The sequence below is a fragment of the Hemiscyllium ocellatum genome, chromosome 3 (genome assembly GCF_020745735.1).
Source record: "Hemiscyllium ocellatum isolate sHemOce1 chromosome 3, sHemOce1.pat.X.cur, whole genome shotgun sequence".
Taxonomy (NCBI): Eukaryota; Metazoa; Chordata; class Chondrichthyes; order Orectolobiformes; family Hemiscylliidae; genus Hemiscyllium; species Hemiscyllium ocellatum.
This window is the reverse complement of record NC_083403.1, coordinates 33,266,763-33,285,718: the sequence shown is the minus strand read 5'-3', so window position 1 is coordinate 33,285,718 and position 18,956 is coordinate 33,266,763. Positions and strand designations below refer to the sequence as shown.

Here is an 18,956-nt window from a genome sequence, read left to right as displayed (position 1 = left end):
CTGATAGAAATGTTTTTTTTAAAACTTGGCTTCCTCTTGTATGAGAACTTCTCTTACTTTCTTAATCTTTCAGGCATTTTTGATACTCTTTGCAATCTAATTTCTAACCAGTCGCTAATCTTTGTGGAATTGTATGATTTTTCTTTCAATTTGATACTCTACTTACCTTACATTGTCAGCACAGATAGCGAAGACTTCCTTCAGAGCTTTTTTTAACATCACTGGAATGTGCATTTTTTAGCCATTCTAATCTGTCTGAAAACATCTGCTATTGCACCTCTACTGACCTAATCCTTAATTTCCCAGTTAACTTTTGTCAATTTGGTCTTGTTGCACTCATAATTGGCCTGAATTTACAAGACTTGTACCTATTCTTCTAAACTTCAAACTGAATGTGAAATTAAATGTTATGATCATTGCTGCGTTGGGTTACCTTCACTATGAAGTCATTAACTAATTCTGTCTCACAACCTGCTCTTGGAGAATTAGAGTTGGAAGAATAGAAATGAGCAACTCTGATGGAATGTAAAATCTAGCACATCAGGAAGTAAATATAAAGTTAAAGATTGGTTAGCAGCTTGGCAAGAGGTGATTGCAAGTCTGGATATTTGTGTTCAGGATGAATACAACCTTAGAGGCCAGAACCAAGTGAACTAGAAATTTCAAATCTAAAGTTAACAAAGCCAAGCAGATGAAGATTTGGTAGCAGTGGGGGGTTTAACAGAAAAGGTCTAGGTATTGCTTTGGAGGTGAAAATAGAGAAGCTTGGTGATCAATGGGATATGGTTTGAGAACAGGGCTCCTTAAAGGTCAATAAGCCATCTATGTTTGGAACCACTAGAGATAGAGGAGATTCTAAACTAATATTTTGCATCAGTATTTACCATGGAGAAAGATATGGAAACTAGGGAGCACGAGGAAATAAACAGCGATGTCTTGAAAAGAGTCCACATTGCGGATCAGGAGGTGCTGGAGGTCTTAAAATGCATAAAGATAATCACATCCTGGGGATTTATCCAAGTGTATCTAGGACATTGAGAGAAGCTAGGGAAGAAATTGCAGGGCCCCTAGCAGAGATAATTTCGTCATCAACAGCCACCAGGTGACTACAGGGTGGTGAATGTTGCGCCATTATTTCAGAAAGCCTGTAAAGAAAAGCCAAAGAACTACAGGCTGGTGAGCTTCACATCAGTGGCGGGTAAGTTGTTGTAGGGAATTCTGAAAGACCGGTTATATCATATTTGGAAAGGCAAGGACTGATTAAAGGACAGTCAGTATGAGTTTTTGTGTGGGAACTCATATCTTTCAAATTTTACTGCAGTTCTTTTGAAGAAGTGACCAAGAAGATAGATGGAGGCTGAGTGATGGATGTCCACATGTACTTTCGCAAGGCCTTCGACAAGGTTCCACATGGTAGACTAGTTAGCAAAATTACAGCAAATGGAATTCACAGGCAGCTAGCTATTTGAATAAAAAAATTGAAGGTAAGAGATAGAGGGTAGTGATGGGCAGGGGGGATTGCTTTTCATGATGGGCAGGAGGGTTGCTTTTCATATTGGAGGCCTGTGACCAATGGTGTGCTTCAAGGATCAGGTTTTTTTGTCATTTACATAAATGATTTGGATGTGAAAATAGGAGACATGGTTAATAAGTTTGCAGATGACACCAAAGGTAATGGTGTAATGAGGAGTGAAGAAGCTTCTCAGAGTACAACGGGATCTTGATCAGATGGGACCAAGAATAATAGAGAGAATATAATTTAGGGAAATGAGGTGTGGCGTATTGGAAGGCAAATTATGGCAGGACTTGTACACTTAATGGGAGGGATCTGGGAAGCTTTGTGTATAAAAAGAGACCTTGGGATATAGGTTCATAGCTTCTTGAAAGAGGACTCGCAGGCAGACAGGGGAGCAAAGGCAGCTTTTAGTATGCTTACCTTTATTGGTCAGTGAATTCAGCATAGGAGTTGGAATGTCACATTGCTCTGTATAGGACATTGGTTAGGCCACTTTTGAAAAACTGCATTCAATTCTGGCTATCCTGCTGTAGGGAAGATGTTGTTAAACATGCAATGGTTCAGAAAAGATTTACAAGGAAATTGCCAGAGTTGCAGGGTTTGAGCTATAGGGAACAGTTGAATTGGCTGTGGCTATTTTACCTGCAGCGAAGGAGGCTGAGAGGCAACCTTGTAGAAGTTTATAAAATCATGAGGGGTATGGATAGGGTGAAAAATCAAAGTCTGCTTCCCAGCGTAGGAAAGTCCAAAACTAGAGGGCATAGGTTTAAGTTGAGAGAAGACAGACATAAAGGGACCTACAGGGCAACTTCTTCATGCAATGAGTGATGTGTATGTGGAATAAGCTGCCAGAGGAAGTGGTAGAGGCTGGTACAATTACAACATTTAAAAGGCAGCTGGATGGGTATAAGAATAGGAGAAGTTTAGAAGGAAACAGTCCATGTGCTGGCAAATGGGAGTAGATTAATTTAGGATATCTGGTGGGCACGCACGAATTGGATTAAGGGGTCTGTCTCTGTGCTGTACAACTCTAGACTCCATAAATATGGAAATCAAGTTTGATTGTGCACACGTTTAAACAATGCTCAACAGGAAATTCTATGAAGTTTTTTCTCAACATCTGCAGTCAATCAAACAAAACTCCAAAATATCTTTGGTCATAAATCTGAATTATTACTATATTCCTCTATTACATATTACCTTTTTAAATAGCTGAACGGTTCTGTCATGCAGGCTCATTTCAATACGTTTAATACATTAAGATTTGTAAGGATATAATTTGAATTAAATGTGTCCAGTGAAAGACAGGACATGAAAATGTCTATATTTATCATTAACCAAGTGAAGCAACTTTTTAAAAGCGGTGGGAAATAGGAATTAACTTCTCAAAATTTATTAACTACATTTTCTTTCCCAAACTCTTGTGATAGAAGCTCAAAAATATGCTGGACCTTACACTCATTAAGAAGATAATGATACATGCCTGGCTATAGGATAGCATGAACCACTAATTAAAATTCTCTCCAGAAAACATACCAAGTGTATGATGAACATGATGATACTTGTTTCAACCTGCAATTACTGTTTCAGACTAATACTTGATATGCAAATGAGAAACTGCCACAGTTTTGTAATTACAAATCTTTCTTCAAAACAAAACTTCACATAAATGTATAAAGACGACAACTTTAGAATCCAACATGACTGTCTCTTTAATATTCGTACCTCATGTCAAAGCTGCAAAACAAGTTGATAATTCAACTTTTACTTTAACTCAATTATTCATCTCACGCATATAATCAGTTTTAATAGTGCAGATGGGATTTAACATGCAACTGGAAGTACGCAAACAACATGAGAGAAATAAAGACCAGCACTGTCCTTGCAATTCAACTAGAATGAAGAACATTTTCCTCTCAAAGCTAAGCTAGTCATTTTCAGAAAAAAAGTAAAATTGAAAATGAATAAATCAATTTCTCCAATTGTATTTAAAACATGTAAAATCAATCCAATAAAATGTCTTAATGAATTCAACATCAGAACCACTGTTCAATAACCTAAAGTTATACAGTTGTATTTATGAAGTAAATAAGCATTTCAATTTAAATTATTCTTATTCATTCATGCAATGTGGGTGTCACTGACTAGGCCAGCATTATTTTCCATCTCTAACCACCCTAGAGGAGGTGGTGATGAGCCACATTCTGGAATTGCTGCAGTCCACGTGCTTAGTTCTACACGGAGTGCTTTGAATGAAAAAGATCCAGGGTTTTGACCTAGTGACAATGGAGGAATGAAGAAAACAGCTAACTGAAGAGCAAATGTGACTTGGAAGGGAATTTGCTGGTGGTATTCCCATGTGTCTTGCTCTTGTCCTTCTAGGTGGTAGAGGTCTTGGGTTTAGAAGATGCGGTCAGAGGAACTTTAATTGAATTGCTGCAACACATTTTGTAGATAGTAACTCTCGCAGTGTGAACTATTAAAAGTGTTGAAAGAAATTCCTATAATGTTTTGCTCTGAATGAGATTAAGCTTCCCAAATGCTGTTGGAACTGCACTCATTCAGACAAGTGGACAGCTTTGCATCAGACTCAACTGGTGTACAATATATGCTAGGCAGGCTTTGAGGGATCTGGAAGTTAGTCGCTGGTCCAAAGATTTCCAGCCTGTTATTGAAGTCAGCACTTATATGATTGGTTCATTTTCTGTTTCATGGTAATCGGAAGTGATGGCCTAGTGGTGTTATCACTAGACCATTCATCCAGAGACTGGTAATATTCTGGAGACCTGGGTCAGAATCTTTCCACAGCAGATGGTGGAATTTGAATTCAATGAATATATGGAATTAGGAGTCTAATAATGACCATTAAACCACTGTTGGGGTTGTCAGAAAAAAACCTATCTAGTTCACTAACATCCTTCAGATGAAGAAGCAGCACTCCGAAAGCTTGTACTTCCAAATAAACCTGATGCACTAAAACCTGGTGTTGTGTAATTTTCAACTTTGTCCACCATCAGTCCAACACCTGCACCTTCACATCATGTCCTTTCGAGAAGGAAACTGCTGTTCTTACCTGGTCTGACCTATGTGTGACTCCAAACACACAATACGGTTGACACTTAATGCAATTACAGATAAGTAATAAATGCTGGTTTGCCTAGTGACAACTACATCCCATGAATCAATATGTATTAAAATAAATCCCAGGAATTGCAATAGTTGGGTCTCATTAATTGTAATACCACTGAATGTTCGGCACCATTTGTGATTCCTAAGATGCTGAAGCATTCCATGTCCAAATCAACAAGAGCTGGAAAATATTCAGGTTTGTGCTAACAAGTGGCAAATAATGACAATCTCCAACGAGAATGTAACTTGATATTGACTTGTATTACCATTACTGAATTCCCCCACCATTAACAATGGGATTACCATTGACCAGAAACTCAACTAAATTAGCCATATAAATACTATGACTAAATAATGCATCGAGTTACTCAACTCATGACTCACCAAAGCCTGTCTTGAAGGCGCAAGCCAAAAGTGTCCTGGAATACTATCCATTTGCCTGGATGAATGCAGGTCCAACAAGAACCTTGACATCATACAGGATAAAGCAGCCTACTTCACTGGCATCATATCCACAAACAAGCATTCCCTCCACTAACAATGCTCAGTAGAAGCAGTGGGTATCTCAATATTGATTCGCTCCATGGGGTTATCACTGGGCAAACCAGCATATACTACCCAACAGTAAGTGCATTAAGTGTCAACAACAGGACGCAGAGCAGAAATTAATCAAGAATCCTGAAACAACACCTTCCATACCCACGACCACTACCACCAAGAAGGACAAGGGTAGCAGATACATGGGAACACTACCATATGCAAATTCCCCTGCAAGCTACTCACCATCCTGACTTGGAATTATATTGTCATTCACTCAGAGTTACACGGTCAAAATCTGATAACTCTCTCCCCTAAAGCATTTTAGGTGTACTTCAATCAAATTGACAATATCAGTTCAAGATAGCTCACCAACATCTTGAGAGCAGCTAAGGATGGATAACAAAATATGGGCCAACCATTCACATCACATTAAAGAATGTGAAAAATAAAGTCAGTGCTAAGCAATACACAGTCCAACAATCATGTATCAACTAAACTAAAGTAAGTTTAATTTAGTTAAATCATATTTAGTCAGAACTTTGATCATAAACCACTCTAGGTCATGTTACCTACAAAAGTGAAAGATGATTTTATTAATTGATTTTTTTTAACTGAAAATGCATGGCAAAGCACTTGCCCACCACATGATTTCTAACCAATAATTCATTGCAGATAAGCCCAAAAACCTTGTTGCTCTGAAAAAACGAATTATCATTTTCCATTCATAAAATGATAAATTTACTATATACTGCAACTGTAATTTGTTTGCAAAGAACAATTTCCCCAATTCTCATTGCAATCATTTTTTCAGTGCCTGTACATATGCTAATTTAATCCCTATTAAAATGCTCATGCAGTAACTGGGTTATGAATGAGATCCATTCTCAAGTATATTTGAGAGGCGATTTGTAAGCAAGTCTTAACACAATCGAATATAAAATAAGCACTTGCAAGCAGAAGAAAATATTCACATCAGATTTTTAAAAATACAATTGATTCTAGTTTGGAAGTATACATGTTTGCAAATTAGCAGCCGCCTGTATACAGTTTGATATTAAATGAATATGATGCCACCTAGTGGAAAGGTCTGATTAAAAATCAACTGGATCAATAACTGTGGCAATAACTATAAAACTGAAATAATTTAAGAGCACTATCATTTTGATCTTCCATGCCAAAATATTAAAATTTTAAACCAGCACAGAAAATTTGCAGTAGCAGATGAATCGCCATTCAAATTCTGGTACATCAAATTCCAATCAAGAAAAGTTCTCCCATTTTCCAGGTCTTCCTCCGTAAACTTTCAGTGCATATCCAAGTTTTGTTTCCAATACAATAGAGGCTTCTGCCTATAGTCTCAGTTTCATGTAGTGAATTTCAGATACCCATCAGTCTCTGGTGAAAAAAATTCTTAAATCTCCTCTCATCCTTCTGTTGGTTACTTTAAATCTAACCAGCCAACTTAAGCCACTCAATTTTCTCACCTTAATTAAATCAACCTCCTTCATCTTGACGAAAAATCAACAGGCTAAGTAACTTCTCTAAAATTTCTGCAGCTCTGACAACTCCACGTACAATTCCTCTGAACATTCTCAATACTTACTGTAATGTTATAACCAAAACTATATGCTGTGCTCTAGATGTAGCCCAAATTGTGTTTTACCTTGGTTCCAGCATAGCCTCCCTGCTTTAAGCCTCAGCAAATTAAAAAGTAAGAATACTATATTCTTAATGACCAGAACTACTGGTTCTCCTACCTTCAATGACCTGTGGACATGCATTCCGATGTACCCATTTCCTTCTATCTTTCATCATCCTTACATTTGTTGTACATTCCTTTGCTTTGTTTGTCACTGCTCAAACAAAGATCTTGCATTTGTATGCATCAATTTCCATTTACCAAATTTTGCCTTATTTGTTGTAATATTTCTATGAACCAAAACCATACAATTAAGTTAGATACCAGAAAAAGTTAGAGCACCAATACCAAGAACTGTGCAACACCACGAGAAACAATGTTACAAACCTACTATGTTTTGCTAACTGAAACAGAGCCAATTGCAGCTCCATCTTGCAACTTTCCTTGGATTCCACAAGTTATTTTTTTCTAAGTAGGACTATATCAAAAATCTTAAAATTTAACCATATTAAAGGTGTCATCATTGTCTTTTTTTTGTTGCTTCTCAAAGAATTCAATCAAGACAACTTAACTTAACAACTGCCATTGAGTAATCCACACCTTATCTGAATATTTTTCAATAATTGCCGATCATTCAGCCGTTAGAATCTAACTAATTAGGAAAAATGAGTCAAGTGTTTAAACATACCTTACATTTTCATTTTTAAACTCAATCTTCTTGCGTTGTGAATAACCACATTAGAGGACTTGTCCACAGGAAGGGACCTAACACAAGAGAATTCACTGGGACTAGGCAGAAGTGCAATGAGCCATCAAACAGACTGAGCAAACCCAGAACACCTCATCAGTCCAACCACACAATCATAGAATCATAGAATCCCTACGGTGTCGAAACAGGCCATTCGGCCCAACTCTGAGGAGTAACCAACACAGACCCACTGCCCTACACCAATTACTCTATATTTACCCCTGAATCATGTACCTAAACTACACATCCCTGAACACTATTGGCAATTTGGCACAGTCAATTCACTTAATCTGCACATGTTTGGACTATGGGAGGAAACCGGAGGAAACCCACACAGACACGGGGAGACTGTGGGTGGAGTTTGCACATTCTCCCGAGGCTCGAACCAAACCCAGGTCCCTGGCACTGTGCGACAGCAGTGCTAACTACTGAGCCATCGTGTCACCCAAATTTGCACTAGAAATAGCAGAGTCTGCAGCTCAAATTGTGGATCTATCAACCATTGTAGAATCCTCTAAACCACTGGAAGAAAATCATTCACCATTCCAAAGATCTGTGTAAGGAAAAGCTATAAAAAAGGCAAAGAAGAATAATTGGGGTGATAAGTTTCTGAACAACTTTATCATGAAGGCTCCACAGGCAAATCCACAGTATGTGAAGTTAACCTAACATAGTTCCATCATAAGCACAGAACTTCTAACTGCCTTAGTATCTCATGGCTAGAGAGGAAAAGTGAAAATTCAGCCAATACTCCTAGCCATTCCAGTTACTGTTGATGCAATTTGTTTCTGCAAATATCAATGCCTATTTCCCATCCAAAAACAAAACAGCCCATCATTGACTTTTACATTTGCAATATATGATTTCTAAAGGAGTTTTTCAAATGTATACCTTACTTTAGAGTCAGAGACTAGGAAAAGGTTATTGGAACATAAATTTTCAAAATGAATCATCTGAAATGACATATTTGCAGGCAAAATTTCAGTTGGTTTATCCAAATACAATAATGATTTAACAAAAAAAAAGCTTCATTTCTGCACAATGTTCAAGCTTATTTCAACATTTGTTCAACAACTGTCAGAATCAGTTTTGCTTCTCTTTTCAATACAAGAAAACACTTGCAGATGTATCATGTTCTGAGACTCGGTGGGCCTAAATTGTACTTTCTTTTACATTTGTGGTTGTGTGCACTGTTTCATAAGTAAGAGAAGATATTCAAAAGTTATGTGAGAATCCTATAAAAAGTAAAGAAAGATGCTACATGTTCTAAAAGAGTTGTATCAGTTTCAGAAGTTTTTATTTCTTTTTCGCTGATTTCTAAAAAATTTGCCTGACTTTTCTTAAGAGCTATGTGGCATTCATATTTGCCAAAAGCTGTGGCTCTCTTATTTTGACAAAATTTGCATGTTAACTTGAGTGGACCCTATATTTCTAACTAGGGTAACAAACATAAAAAAAATGTTTTTTGTTCGTAACTGTATGTGCTTTGGAAACATAGAAATCACTTTACACAATAAAGTGCTCTTAAAATCATTTGTTATGGATTTACATTTCTGCTAGTAATGAGGGCTAAAATTTTGCAAAAAGCAGATGTATTGCTTTTGTAACTACACATGTAGCAATGCAAGGGATGCATGGGAATACAAGATCTCCACATACAAGTTCTGCAATAGAACATATTTGGAAAGGAGATTGCTCTCATCCGGAACACAGCCACAGAAGTTAATGGGCTGGAGAGTTGGTAGGAAAAAGATATGTATTAACAATATTACGTTGTTCTTGTGTTACAGATTAATCACCTGTCACCAAGTCTAATTACTGCTCAGTGCAACAATGTTATAGAGTCATACAGCACAGAAACAGACTCTCCGGTCCAACCAGTCCATGCCAACCATAATCCCAAACTAAACTCGTCCCACCTGCCTTCTCCTGGCCACTCCCTCTCCAAATATTGCTTAATAACTTTAAGACATTTATAAGTAAATCTAGAAATAAGCCTGAATCTCAAGAGCAAATGTTCTAACAGCCTTCAACAATGACCTTATAAAACACAGTTTCTGAATTCATCAGATAGATCTGATGATAGCTTAATACTCCATAATTTATAGCTCTGGAGTCAAACAGAAGCAGTAGCACACGCAACAAAAAATCCAAAAAAGCCAAGTCAGTCCAGTGAAAAACTTTGATTTTGCTTTACCGATGAACTTAAGTGAAATCACACGTTCTTATAAAAAGATCAGATACCTGCCTCAAATTGAATTTGGGATATTATCACCTTTCTGCTGAAACTACTCAACCCCCTTTGCTCTAAAGTTTCCATTCTTCTATTCCATGTTCCTAGCGTGCCATCTGGTACAGTAACTACATTCAACTGTTTATTGTTCAGTTTTTAGAACTATCCTTGAGCATAACACTACTAAAACTGATGAACTATGTTTTACAGCAAACTTAAAATTACTTTAAGATTTCTCCTGCTTAGTTAACCCCACAAATGAATGAAAATAATAGCCAAATAACAAGTATATTTTAAATAATCACAGGTTCAAGATATAGGAAGTGAATCGGTAGGGTAGCATTTGTCCTCAATACCCTGGAGGAAACTTTTCCCACCTATTCTGTGCACTTGTGCACTATTGTTTAGAGTCCTTGGTTAAAAATAGTAAACAATCATTTAGGAAAACATCAAATTTGAAAGAGGGAAATGTAATTCTGGAACAGTCAGCTTTATGTTAAGACTAACACAGGAAGGTGGCAACATCTGCAACAGTCAGCAAAACAAGCCATTCATAAGAGATTGTGAATTAAGTACCATTTTGCAAGCCCATCCAGAGTTGTTTATGATCCTTTTTCTGCATCTCATTGATTACTTGACTTTTGTGCTTTAAGGCATCAGCTTCTTTAATGCAAGACATAAAATGAGCTTCAACAGCATCTTTTGTGAGGCAATGAAGCAGTTCCGATTCAGGGAAGTTCTGGAAAAATAGAAAGCACAGTAGGTGCTAAGTAAACAAATGTACAATCAACCAGCACAAGACAATAAGTAGAAATTTATTTTAAAACAGATTTTAAAATCTGTTCAACAATGACAATAACCCAAACAACAGCTATGGTGGAATGGCAGAGCAAGCTGAAGTGGTTAGAGGGCCGATGACCGCTCTAATTCAGTATGTCTAAGTCATAGAGGTATACAGCACGGAAACAGACCCTTTGGTCCAACTCATCCATGCTGACAAGATATTATAAACAAATCTAGTCCCATTTGCCAGCACTTTGCCCTTTCCCCTCTAAACTCTTTTACTCATATATCCATCCAGGTGTCTTTTAAATGTTGTAATTGTACCAGCCTCCACCATTCCCTCTGGCAGTTCATTTCATATATGCACCACCCTCTGTGTGAAAAAGTGGCCCCTCAGGTTCCTTTTAAATCTCTCCGCTTTCACCCTAAATCTATGCCCTCATGTTCTAGACTTCCCCCACCCCAGGGAAAAGACCTTATCTATTTACCCTTTCCATGCCCCTCACTCTTGAGAGTTGAATGCAGCAGTGATTCAAAGTCAGCCATATTTTGAACATGTTCCTGAAAATGAGTTAAATAATGATAGAATATTACAGCACTAATTTTAAGACCTTATGTTTATTAAGAACAACAGCAAACTTTACCCCTAATGGCTCAGTGAATTCATTCAATAACTAATTAAGCTTTTCAGAATTAGTTAAGCCTCAGATACAGTTTTGGTCTATACAGGGTTATCTCTCGTGTGGGCCTATGAAAAAGCATTATTTAGTCGCCACTCAGAAATCAGGTACGAGTCACACTTAACTGCTGGAACTTCAGTTACTTGCTGGAAGTGGATGTGAACACTCACAAAAGACCACCTCATTAAACAAAAAGTCAAAAGAAACAAAGTAAATTACACTTTCATGTTATCATTTAGAATACATCACAAAGTCCAAGGGTAAACAGTGCGGAGTACAAAATTTAACTTTTCAATCACACTTTTTTTTTTGCTAATTAACATTTAAATATATTGAGGAACAGGGCCCCTGTATTGACATGGTACTTATGACAACAGGATGCCCCAAAGAGTGCTTTTCAGCCAATAAAATACATTGATATATTGCCAGTTAAGTAATGTCTATCAATTAGAAAAATGCGACACAGCCAACTTACACACAAGATAAAATAAAATATGCTGATCTAAACAGGCAAATAGGGACATCAAAATGATGACAACACATCTTCAACATTAACCTGATGGGTTCAAGATAATTACTTTCTCTTATTTACATTATAACACCTAAACAACTTTAAACCTTCTCTCTAGCTCCTTCAAAGTAGTTAATACAACACACTGAAGAGTTGGTAGTCGTTATTCAATATGTAATGAAGTTCTCAAGGTGTGAGTTTAAAAGACACTTGGATAAGTATATGAATATGAAATGTTTGGAGGGATATGGGTCAGGAGAAGGCTGGTGGACGAATTTAGTTTAGAATTATGGTCAGCATGGACTGGTTGGACAGAAGGGTCTGTTTCCGTGCTATATGACTCTGAAAGCAGGTGTTGCTAGATCCCAGTCGCCCTTCGTTTATTATTCACTCAATATCAAATGGCTAACAAGTATAAGGAATTCATTCATACAGAACATTACAAATGCTCATAAAATAGACATTATCCTGTATCTTATCTTCCCACTCAACTTAAACTAAGATGCATAAGAGTTACAATATCTATCGAAAACATGGATACAGTATCTAAAAGGAGCTTGTGGTGTAGTGATGTTTCTGGTCTATTAATACAGCAAACCAGGCTAATGCATGCTAGGGATATGGTTTGAATGGTGAAATTTGAATTCAATAAATCTGCAAGTATAAACTGGCCCAATTAGTACATGAGAACTAGGAACAGGGGTAGGCAATTCAGCCCCACAAGTCTGCTCCTTCATTTGATATGATCACGGCTGACCTCATTTCGGACTCAAATTCATTTTCCTGCCTGGTCTCCATAAGTCTCTTACTCATTACTAATTCAAAAAAAATCTATCTAATTCAACAAATGTAATCATATTTACAACTGTGTAACCACTGTTTTTGTCATAAAAACCCATCTGGTTAAGTAACATCTTTTAGGCAAGGAACTTTACTATTCTTACCTGGCCTATAGTGACCCCAGACCCAGAGCAATATGGTTGACTCTTAATTGTCCTCTGAGATAACTAGGAACAGGAAACAAATGCCAGAGGTATCCATAGCACATATAATTTTTTTAAAAAAGCTGATGTTGGTCAAAGATCCTCACAAACTACTTGCCACAATGTGATATGGTAACACCACACCTCCCCCCTTACTTCCCTCCAAGGCTGCAAGGGATCCTTCCATATCTGCCACAAATTCACCTGCACCTCCACACACATCATTTACTGCATCCGCTGCACCTGATGTGGCCTCCTCTATATTGGGGAGACAGACCGCCTACTTGCGGAACGTTTCAGAGTACTCCTCTGGGACACCCGGACCAACCAACCCAACCACCCCGTGGCTCAACACTTCAACTCCCCGTCCCACTCCACCAAGGACATGCAGGTCCTTGGACTCCTCCATAGCAACATGACGGCTGGAGGAAGAGCGCCTCATCTTCTGCCGAGGAATCCTCCAACCACAAGGGATGAACTCAAATTTCTCCAGTTTCCGCAATTCCCCTCCCCCCACCTTGTCTCAGTCCCAACCCTTGAACTCAGCACCACCTTCCTAACCTGCAATCTTCTTCCTGACCTCTCCGCCCCCACCCCACTCCAGCCTATCACCCTCACCTTAACCTCCTTCCACCTATCACACTTCCAACGCCCCTCCCTCAAGTCCCTCCTCCCTACCTTTTATCTTAGCCTGCTTGGCACACTTTCCTCATTCCTGAAGAAGGGCTCATGCCCAAAATGTTGATTCTCCTGCTCCTTGGATGCTGCCTGACCTGCTGCGCTTTTTCAGCAACACATTTTCAGCTATGGTAACAGTAACCAATTTCAAGTGGCAAATGCTTATTAAGCACTAACAACCTTGAAATGTGTCTCTTTAAACAATAATTCAACATTTTTCAACATGTGGAAGACTTCAACAACTACCATAGTTCATGGGCCTACAAAGAATGTCACCAAACTTGAATGGATCTCATTAACTGTGTTGCTGGCCAAGGTTTCCACAGCATAGTGGAAATATGGCTATTTCTTTGTCTTCAGCAGACTGATCCCAGCAAAATGCAACCATTACCAGCATCTTACTGAAATCTTGGATAGAATTGTTTGATCGCAGTAAATCTGAATATTGCTGTAAAGAGATCAAGGAGGCTAATGCAATGCTGGTCTTTGTATCTGGAGGACTGGATATAAATTCACAGAAGTTATGCAGCAGCTATACAAAACTTTGGTTAGACACCACTTGGGACTACTTGAACAGATCTGAGCAACACACCTTTGGAAGTATTTATTGGCCCTGGAGGGATTCTAACAAAGGGTTTACAAGAATGGAATCTGAACTTCAGGGATTGTATGTGAGGAGATTATGCAAATTAGGTCGGTTTCCTCAAAAATATAAAAGGAAAAGAGATGATCTATCAAGTCTTCAACACATTAACAAGAAAAGACAGGGTGGATAAAGATAAACTATATGCAATGGTTAGGGATTCTGGAATTAGGTGGCAGAGTCTGAGAACTGGGGTCAGACCATTCAGGACAGATGATAGGAAGCAATCCTACACAGATGATGGTAGAGGTTTGGAATTTAGATTTTTTTTTAGATTACAGTGTGGAAACAGGCCCTTCGGCCCAACAAGTCCACACCGACCCGCCACCCATCCATACCCCTACATTTACCCCTTAACTAACACTACGGGCAACTTAGCATGGCCAATTCACCTGACCTGCACATCTTTGGACTGTGGGAGGAAACCGGAGCACCCGGAGGAAACCCACGCAGACACGAGGAGAACGTGCAAACTCCACACAGTCAGTCGCCTGAGTCGGGAACTGAACCCGGGTCTCAGGCGCTGTGAGGCAGCAGTGCTAACCACTGTGCCACCGTGCCGCCCACAAACAGCCACTGATACTAGATCAGTTGTTCATTTTAATCTAAGTTTTCAGGGATTTTGTTAAGGCATATAGGCCAAAGGCAAGTACGCAAATCAGCCATTATCTCACTGAATGGTGGAACAGAGTCAAAGGCCTACTCACGTTCGTATGTTCCAATCTATATTGTAAAACTTTCTTACTTGCATTCATCAGGACAATCGAAGAATGTCCCATCAAAACAAGTTACAGTATAAGGAAAAAGATGCTGATTGTTTAGCAAGTTGACTCTGATTTTCTGTGCCAGCTGGAAACACAAGAATGTTGGACTCACAGTTTCTAGGTAATTCAAAAAGGCCCAAGGCTTGAATATATATTCCGTATGTTTGCAGAGAATGGGTCCCTGCAAATCAATGTATGTCACTTTTAGCAAACCTAAAGTTACAAGCTGACTGATTCATTTAAACGGATTGGTAATGTAGTTATTAGCATGTGGGAATGTTAAGCAAGCACCAGTTAGGTATATAAATCATACTTCCCAACTTTAGCTGATTGAATCAAACATGCAGATAGGGGCTTCAAGTGGTAGTTTGGTTGCTTATAATAGGCAGAGATCAGACTGGTTCAATCAGCCTGCACTTGCAAACCCAAAAAACTGTGTACTGTACTGTTAAAATGTGATTCCACGCCTGAGTAGCACTTGCTAAACTATCTGTATGTTCTCTCATACGTACATTAGCAACTAATTTAAGATGGTCAGCTAAGCTCATAACTTGGCTTACTTAGACTTTTTCAAAATTCATTCATTCATGGGATGTGAACATTGTTGGGCGCCAGAGTATTATCCATTTCTAGTTGTCACTTGAACTGACTGGCTTGCTAGGGCTATTTCAACAGGTAGTTGAGTCAACCACATTCATGTGGATCTGAAGTCACGTGTAGGCTAGACCAATTGAGGATGGCAAATTTCCTTCCCCAAAGGGAGTTGTTTTCATGACAATTAACAACAATTCCATAGTCACCATTAGACCAGGATTTTAGAGTTCTACCAACCACGGTAGGATGTGATCCTCTGTCCTGAGACCGTGACTTATCTTTGTAGATTACTAGTCCAGTAACAATACCACTATGCCACCAACTCCCCTTGGAAATCTTGGTCACAGTAGTAGGTTTTAAGCAGCATTTTAAAGGAAAGCTAAAGAGGAAGAATAGTTTGGACAAAAAAATTCCTGAGATTAAGGACTAGGTTTTAACACAGGAATAAGCATTTTAAAATGGAAAGTTTGATGAAGTGAACGTCAATATGGAAAGAATGTACAACTCACTGGGTAAATGGGAACTAGTGCATTTTAGAATAAAGACAGATATAGATGAACATAAGTTTACAAACAGAATATTGGCTGTCCAGAATTGCTTTTGCAAATCAGAGTAGAAACTTTCCAGCCACTTTGTTTCACATTATTATAAGATCTGAAATTTGCCAGTTTTGCTTTAAGGCAACTAACAAAGCATGATTTACAATAGGTAAAATATTAACTGCAAAGATTTCTATATTTCTGATGATGTATCTACCAAATTCAAATGAATTGCTGTTATAAACATTAGTTCAAATATTAGTTTGATTAAAACACAATTTGTATTATGAAGCTTCAAGCTGATTTGCCTTGAAAAGGCTCTTGCTTGCAATATCACAATTTTAACACATAAGGAAGGTAGCAAAATTACCTTGAAATGTACTATAATGTTCCATGGTAGTGCAGTGCTCGATGCATGAAGGTCAAAAAGTAACCCAATTGGATAATGCCTAACAAAAGAAAAGGAAATCAGATTGGTCACTGAAATTGGAAGAAAAATACTCTCCATAATTTCATGCCCTGAACATTTCAACCATTTTCATTTTGTAACATATTCGACTAAGTGGGAAAATTAGTTCTTTACATCTGGTGCTTTATTAATACCAGACATTTTAAAATCATTAGTACTCACCAACCTGTAACCTGTTTTTTCCAATTAACCTATACAGAGACCTCTGGAATAGATGGGACTTGAATCTGGGTGTATCAGTTCGGGGTAGGGACAGTACCACTGCACCACAAGAGGGCACTTCACCAACCTTTAATACCAAAAATAGGTCAATTTCCCAATGATAAGTAAATTCATTGTGCATGAGCATACTGGAAGTTAAGTTTGCATGGAGTACTATTGCCTGAAACATTAGGGTTATTTCTCCATCATTAAAATAAAATCAATTTGAGTAGAAAGGTAGTGGAGGTCTGTAATTTTCTTCTGCAAACAGCAACTGTAATTTTAAAACAGTGATTGAGATTCAGGTTGGCAACTTGTAACTTGTGGAGTGCAGAAGGATCAGTGCTGAGCCACAATTATTTGTGATATACATTAATAATGGGATGAGGAAAATGAATGCACTATAGTTAAGTTTGCAGGTGACAACAAATGTTAGGAAGGCAAGTTAGGATGTTAGGATAAGAGTCTGCAGAGGAATATTGACAGGTTAAGTAAAAGTGAAAATACTTGGGAGCTGGAATATAATGTGGGAAAATGTGAGGTTAGGCACTTGGGCAAAAGATAGAGGAATTGAATATTATTTAAATGGAGAAAGACTGCAGAAAGTTACAGATCAGAGGGATGCGAGAGTCCTCATCCATGAAAAACAAAAAGTTTGCATGCAATTTCAGGGGGATAGGGAAAGCAAATGGAGTCCTTTATTTCAAAAGAATAGGAGTATAACAGTTCAGGAATTCTGCTGAATCTATACAAGGCACTAATCAGATCACAGCTGGAATACGGTGACCAGTTTTGGGCCCCTTATGCAAGGAGGAGAATGTACTGACATTGAAGGCAGTCCAGAGAAAGTTCATCAGGCTGATAATATTCATAACTATTTTAGGAGAAGAGGTTGAATATGTTGGCCTGTACAGATGGGAATTTAGAAGGATGAGATCTTATTGAAACACACAAGATTCTCAAGGGATCTGGCAGATACAAAAATGTCCTTTCTCCCTGTGGAAAGATTTAGGAGCAGGAGGCATATTCTCAGAATAAGGGGTTACGCATTTAAGACAAGGAAGAATTGCTTCTATGGAAGTCTTTACTACAGATGGCTATCGAGGCTGGATAGTTAAGTATATTCAAGGCTAACAGATTTTTAATCAATAAGGTAATCAAGGGTTTTAGGGAAAAGGCAGAAAAGTGAAGTTGAGGATCATCAGAATCAGCCACAATTTCATTGAATGGCTGAGCATGCTCATTGAGGTGAACAGTGCCCAGAGTGTGGTGCTGGAAAAGCACAGCCGATCAGGCAGGATCAGAGGAGCAGGAGAATTGACTTTTCGGGCATAAGCCCTTCATCAGGTGCTCTACTTATGCTACTATGTCTTATGATAGATTTCATGTCACCCAAAGATTTGGACTTTAAATAATACATGACACTGACAAATATATGGAGCCAGTCATAGAGTAGTCATGCTCTCAATTCTGCCACACATTTAAGTGTTAAATGGTTTATTATAACTTATATGTTCCTGTCAATCACAATAACCAAACTAGGAAAGATCTGTTAGATCCTAAACATGCATGGGTGTGGGGCCAGTAATGATTTTTTTTGGAGGGGGGGATCCACATTGGAAGCTAGATTCTTACTGCCTGGGAGAGAGAGGAGAGCTGCTGCGAGAAAATAATTTATTTTTATTTTGTATTACAGGAGACACTAGTGCCAGGCTGCTGTTCGCACCCTGAAAAGAAGAGGTTCCTATAATCAGGTATCAGTACAAAACAAGCACGATAATTTCCCAAAGACGGCATGACCACCCACCACCACACCCCAACTTCTAATGAAATTCTTTAGCAATGCTACAAATTACACTATTTTGCCTTGATCATAAAATCAGTAGCCACATGTCCGAGGGTTCGAAACAGAGTAGGCAAAGCGAAACTGTTTCCAAACATAAAAGATTTATCAGAACACAGATTTAAATTAATTTGCCATTGAAGCATATACAAGAGAAAAAATAATCTCTTTTTCACACAGCAAGTCGTTATGGTCTAGGGTTCATAAGCTCAGTTTGCTGGATGGTTAGCTTACAATGCAGAGTGATGTCAACTTCGTCGTTCAATTCCCACACTGGCCAAGATTGCCGAGGATGACTGTCCTTCTCACCCTCTCCTCTTGCCTGACACATGGCGATACTCAGCAATTAAGCCATTACCAGTCATCTCTCACTAATGAGAGAGCAGGCCTACAGGTCCGATTAGACCATGGCACCTTACAGTTTGGTTAGGGTGTGGAATGCACTGCCTGGAGGCATGGTGAT

The 18,956-nt window shown here is 38.4% G+C and overlaps 1 protein-coding gene across 5 annotated transcripts in view; it reads right to left on the bottom strand.

The window, feature by feature from the left end:
- Nucleotides 1-18,956, bottom strand: part of atg5 (ATG5 autophagy related 5 homolog (S. cerevisiae)) — a 283,848-nt gene that overhangs the window by 236,903 nt on the left and 27,989 nt on the right. For all 5 annotated transcript variants that reach the window (XM_060849527.1, XM_060849497.1, XM_060849505.1 and 2 more), the window contains exons 4-5: nucleotides 16,351-16,429; nucleotides 10,382-10,544 (exon numbers count right to left, since the gene is read on the bottom strand). In XM_060849527.1, coding sequence (XP_060705510.1) covers nucleotides 10,382-10,544; nucleotides 16,351-16,429 — 242 coding nt within the window. The remainder of the gene's footprint in view (nucleotides 1-10,381; nucleotides 10,545-16,350; nucleotides 16,430-18,956) is intronic.